This window comes from Octodon degus, unplaced genomic scaffold, assembly GCF_000260255.1.
Source record: "Octodon degus isolate 3935 unplaced genomic scaffold, OctDeg1.0 scaffold00049, whole genome shotgun sequence".
Taxonomy (NCBI): Eukaryota; Metazoa; Chordata; class Mammalia; order Rodentia; family Octodontidae; genus Octodon; species Octodon degus.
Window position 1 is genome coordinate 4,425,180 of NW_004524625.1, and position 6,000 is coordinate 4,431,179.

General features: G+C 45.8%; 2 protein-coding genes across 3 annotated transcripts in view; both read right to left on the reverse strand.

The window, feature by feature from the left end:
• Positions 1-6,000, reverse strand: part of Gab2 (GRB2 associated binding protein 2) — a 156,897-nt gene that overhangs the window by 110,053 nt on the left and 40,844 nt on the right. The window lies entirely within an intron of this gene.
• LOC101571853 (putative 60S ribosomal protein L37a) lies at positions 2,270-2,561 on the reverse strand. Its single transcript, XM_004632539.2, has one exon. It carries the CDS (start codon positions 2,547-2,549, stop codon positions 2,271-2,273), a length of 279 nt encoding a protein of 92 aa, XP_004632596.1. The 5' UTR covers positions 2,550-2,561; the 3' UTR covers position 2,270.

Consider the following 6,000-nt stretch of genomic DNA (forward strand, 5'->3'; position numbering starts at 1 on the left):
ATTCTACTGAGCTATCTTCCCGGCCCCACAGTATCATTATTCACAATGACCAGGTGATGGAATAAACTCAAGTGTCCAGAGGTGGAACAGAAAAACAAAATGCAACACAAGCACACTCTGGAATATTGCTCAGTTTATAAGAGGAAGGATATTCTGCTGCAAACTACTGCATGGACAAACTTTGAAAGAATTATGCCAAATGAAATAAGCAGTCAAAATACACAAATCCTGTATGACTCTACTTAGACGGCACACTGAGAGTGGTCAAACTCAAAGAGACAAAAAAGTAAGATGGAAACTCTCCCAGGAGTCTGGGGAATGGACAGACTTACTGTCTGAAGAGTATACATCTCAGTTAGTAAAGTCGAGTCTTGGGCATGGACTGTGGTGATGGTTCTACAACAATGCCAAAGTATTTAATGCTTTTGAACTATACATTCAAAAGCAGTTAGGACTGTACATTTTTTGAAAAAGATGGGAAATTTTATATTATGCATGTTTTTTCATGTTTTTCAATGATTGGAAAACAAGGAATGCGTTTTTTACAAAGATAACTTCTAGCTGGGCATGATCACACGTATCTGTAATTACAGCACAGGAGATGGAGGGAAGACGGTTGAGAGTTCAAGGCTGGACTCCACAGGGAGATCCTGTCTCTAAAAAATTAAAAAGGAAAGAAAAAAGATAACATATATAAAGGACAAAACTTGGAAATGACTACTTTCCTTCCTTTCCACCTGTTACAATCTTTGTTTCAAAGTTCTGTTCAAGTTACCTAACAAGATTAGTCCCAGTTTGGCCAAGACTCCCCAGCTTGGCCCTTAAATCTGGTTGTGCACTCAGGACCATTTCCTGCCATTACTGGGGTTTGTGTTGGTCAGACATTAAAAAAAGAAGAAAAAACTGAACTGAATTACAGTTTAATTTAGCTCTAAAAATCAGAGTGCAGTGAAGGGTGAGCTAGCAGAAGGGAAACATCTTGGACAGCTATTATGTGCAAAAAATACAGTGCCAAGGATGGGCATTTACAGATGCAAATATATAAAGGATAATTCCTGATCAGGGTAAACAGTCATAGAAACCACAATTGTGTGTAAGTACACCACTCTAGGGCCATAAAAAAGAGGAGTCATTAACTGATGGGGAAACCCAAGGACACGGCCTCAAAGAGGTGACATCCGAGGTGTGGGGCTGTTCTTGGAGAAGGACTGTGGGGGATTAGCACAGAGGCAGGGGCCACCATCACAGAAGAATCAGCTGAGCAATCCAGAGGAAAGGTAGATGCCAACATAGAAAGGCTGCATTCTATAAAGGCTGTTGAATGGACAAAAAAAGAAAAAGGCTGAAAAAGGAAAAGGAGTGTGGACTGTATTTTGAATTTAGTGGGAAACCATTCACAGTTTAAAATGCGGAAGGGTGACATATAATGTGAAGGCTGAAATTCAAATTTGGAACCAGTGTAGATGAGGACAGATTACGGAGGCATTTCTGGGAATTTGGTAGTGATGAATAGCAAAGCAATAGCCTCCACAAGATGTGGGGTTCAGATGCTGGAATATAGCAAAGTGAGGAAGAGAAAGGAGGAGAGACGTGGGTTCCTGGGACCCAGCAAAGACCAAAAATAAGAACTAAGACAATGGGGAGAGTGATGAGAGAAGCAGCAACGGCAAGTAGGGCTTTCCCTGAGCCTGCGCTCACTCCATGGGAGGGGAGGCTCACGCTGCAAATGCACGCAGCTAATGACAGCCCGGCAGCCTCCAGGAGAAGAGCACCAGTGGGACGGCGTGGTGGAGGCAGTAGACCATATGGGCTGGTGAGCTACTTGGCTTCAGACAACCTCCAGGAGACAGAGACTGGCCTGTCACCATCTTGGCAAGGGCCACATTGAGCATGCAACTCCGAGCAGCAGCCAGCTTGTTCCAAATAGCGACTCGCAGCGTCAGGGTGAGACTGCCAAGTTCAAGTCAGCAGCAGGTTAAGGAGCCTAGTTCAACCTGGTGGGAATCACGGGGAGCTGCAGGATGAACAAGTTGGGTCCCAGCCTCACAGCCAGAAACCAGCGCGGTTCAGTACAAGTAAGGATGCAGGCCTGCTGGGATTATCCGCTCTGCTGTCACAGAGTTATGGTTGGCTTGCAGGGACCTCAGTTCTGTCTGTCCACTGTATCTACCACTGACAGCAGAGACAAGCCTCTTTTTTTTTTTTTTTTTTTTTTTACATAAATTAACCCATTTATTATAGGCTAGAGATGTCTCAAATTGTAAGAGCTTCTACTGGTCTTTCAATTCCTTCAGTCTTCTGATGGCTGACTTCACTGTGACCGCCGAAGTGGTATTGTAGGTCCAGGCGCCACCAGCCACGGTCTTCATGCAGGAGCCACGGTGCCAGGTCCCCACGGCCCGCCTCTTCATCTTGGTCTTGCCACAGAAGGAGCAGGTGTACTTGGCGTGCTGGCTGATTTCAATCTTCTTCACCATTTTCCGGAGGGAGGCACCGTAGCGAGTCCCATATTTACCGACAACGCCGACCTTCTTGGTGCGCTTAGCCATGTCGATGCGAGGAGGCCCAAAACCAGAGAGAGCGAGCGAGACAAGCCTCTTGAAGTGGACATTTTTTTCTCATTTTCTTCACTTTTTTTCTTTTCTTGATTGTTCTTAAATAAGGGTAACAGTATTTCTAGGATTTTTATTTCTTTGTTTTAGGCTGTTCTTATTTATATTTTTCCTTCTCTTTCCCTCTGTTGTCTTCACCAGTTTCCCAAAGTGCATGTGGTCTTCCTTTGTCCTCCAGTCTAAATTCTAGCCTTCTCCTCTTCTTCTCATTCCCCAATTTACCCCAATCCCTTTGATGTCTTCTCCCTGAGGCTAAAATCACAATATCGAAGAAGTAACAACCGCATAGAATTTTGTGGTTTGCTCTAGATTTTACTATACAGTCAAGATATGATTCATATAATTAAAGGTGGCAAATTAACAGTTACCACAATGTCATTTTCTAAACTGTTTGACACTATTATTGCTGATTGTATTATTTTAACCAAAGTGACATAAATGTTCTAATCTGAAGTCTTATCTGGTATGTAAATACTGAGATTGTCTGAAGGTCATAAAATATACTATAGACTAGTGCTAAAGAACCAGGGGCTAGGCCAAATAGGCAGCGACTTCTCATCCCCAATAAATTGGAGGGGTAGGATCTTACATCAGACTCAGAACACAAGAAAGCCATACCTGGAAGACATCTCTGAGATGTAGTCATTTTCTAGGGGTTCTAAACACTAGCAATAAAGCCACTTATAATAAGCAGTTTATAAGTATTAACTCTGGAATCAAACTAGAAAATAAGAAGAAAAAGAAAATGAGGGGCCTGAGAGATAGCTCAGTGGACTAAGCGCTTGCTCAAGTAAGCAAAGGGACCGGGATTCGATCCCTGGCACCACATGCCATGCTGGCACTGCCCCTGGGTGTGCTAAGCTGGCCACTGAGACTGTGTGTGGTGGTGCATGCCTGTAATCCCAGCACTGGGGAGGCAAAAACAGGAGGATTACTGTGAGTCTGAGCTGCATAGTGAGACCCTGTGCCAAATACATTAAGAAAGAAAGAAAGAAAAGAAAAGAAAAGAAAAGAAAAGAAGCCTCTTCAGCAAGAAGCAGCTGTAGACTTCCAGCTCACAAGACAGACTCAGGGGCGATGAGGAGCGAAAATTCCAAAGCCACCCACCTGGACTCTCTGAAGTGGCAACAGTGGAAGCAACCCCAGAGGTCTCCACAGAAAGATGCACCGCTGGAACACAGCAGCAAGTGCCCCAGACTGTGTAGGCTGGTGAGTTATTTGGTTTCAGACAAAGTAAATGAATGAGGTTATAGAAAAAAAACAAATCAGAAATAATTTCTCAGGGCCAGCCAGATAGCTCAGCAGATTAAAGCACCTGCTTAGGCAGAGCATAGCAGCTGGGGTTCGATCCTTGGTGTGCGGTGCCAGCCCCACCCCTGGGATGCACTTAGGCTGGGCATGGTGGCGTATGCCTATAATCTCAGTGTTTGGGAGGCTGAAAATGGGGAAAATTACCACAAATCCAATCTACATAGTGAGACCCTGTAGACTCTGTAGACCCTGTACTAAATACATTAAAAAAAAAAATAAATAACAATTTCTCAGAGGACTACACAAATGGTAACTATAAGGAAAGATAGGTGTAGGGACTGTACAGCAGATACAGATTTAAAAAAAAGGAACTTAGGAAAATGATGAAAACCATGAATGCCCAACATAGAAAAGAAATGGAGACCCAGTCCTAGCCCAGGCCCGGTGAGTGTGTGGGAGAGTTTCTGGCTACCCTGCACCGGCGGGACCTACTGGTCCCAACCCAGGCGCAGCATGGGTGAGACCCTCTTCCACCCCCTAGGGAGGCCCCCCACCATTCCGCAGCACCTCCCACATGCCGCCTGCCCAGAAGGAATTTATGCAGCATTCCAGGAAACCCCAGACCCAGTCCTAGCCCAGGCCTGGTGAGTGTGTGGGAGAGCTTCCGGCTACCCTGTGCCAGCGGGACCTATTGGTCAGAGCCCAGGCGCAGCGTGGGTGAGAACCTCTTCCACCCCCTTGGGACATTCCTGAGTAGAAATTTCTAATGCGTTCCAGGAACCCCCAGACCTAGTCCTAGCCCAGGCCCGGTGAGTGTGTGGGAGAGCATCCGGCTACCCTGCACTGGCTGGACCTACTGGTCCCAGCCCAGATGCAGTATGGGTGAGACCCTCTTCTACCCCCTTGGAACGCCACCCACCACTCCACAGCACATCCCCTACCCTAGCTGCCCAGTAGGAATTTCTGCCACATTCCGGGAACCCCCAGATCTAGTCCTAGCCCAGGCCCTGTGAGTGTGTGGGAGAGCTTCAGGCTACCTTGTACCAGTGTGACCTATTGGTCCCAGTCCAGGCGCAGTGTGGGTGACACCCTCTTTCACCCTCTTGGGACGACCCCCCATCATTCCGCAGTACCCCTCCCCCAAAGAATAGGAATTTCTGTAGTGTTCCTGGAACCCCCAGATCCAGTCCTAGTCCAGGCCCGGTGAGTGTGTGGGAGAGCTGCCTCTCCCCCCTATTCCACCTTGTCCCCTCCAGACTCAGCTCAGGCCTGGCATACACACCTGGGGTGAAACCCTGTAGCTGCAATCCCTGTAGAGTGTAGGGGACAGAACCACCCAGCTAGTCCAGGAGCAGAATATCTTGCCCGAGGGGCACAAGAGGTTCAACCCCAAGGGTAGCAGCAGGAAGGAGCTGAGCACAGCAGCCAGACCCAAGCCAGGCACAGCTGCATAAATCCAAACTTTGTAGATCTGCACCTGAACTTCAGTAGGTGTTAAGGCTATAACTGCAACAAAGATCTACAACAAAGGTTAGAAGACAGTGCTACACAAAATGCCAAAGAGAAGGAGCAAAATGCAGTCTCAGAACCCAAGCCCTCCCATAACAAGTGCAGAGGACACTAACACAGAACAAATTGGGAATCACACAGCTGAAAGCAATGAGCCAACAGCTTCTGAAATAAAGAAACACCTGCAGAAAGGTATACAGGAATTCAGATTGGAAATGAAAAAAAGAAATCCCTGAATTAATAACATCTGCACTAAAGAATCAAATGCAGAAACATATAGAGGAAACCCAGTGCCCACCCAGAACAAGTGCGGAGAACACTAGCTCAGCTCAAATGCATAAATTAATAGCATCAATAGTAAACAAGCAACAGCAGAAAGATATAGAGGAAATTGGAGTGCAATTCTTTTCTGAAATAAAAAAAGAACTCTCAGAACTCACAGCATCTGAAATAAAGAATCAACTACAGAAATATAGGGAGGAAACCCAATCTGAAAAAAACACTGCAGTAAAAGAATTTCTAACTGCTTCTAAAGAAGATATTGATAAAAAAATAGAGGAGATTATAAAAATGACGGATTCCTTGAAAGAGCAATACAGGAAAGAAATAGATCACATGAAGCAGAGTC

Excerpts from the sequence above, each read along its gene's own strand:
- LOC101571853 (XM_004632539.2), bottom strand. The coding sequence starts at position 2,549 with ATGGCTAAGCGCACCAAGAAGGTCGGCGTTGTCGGTAAATATGGGACT.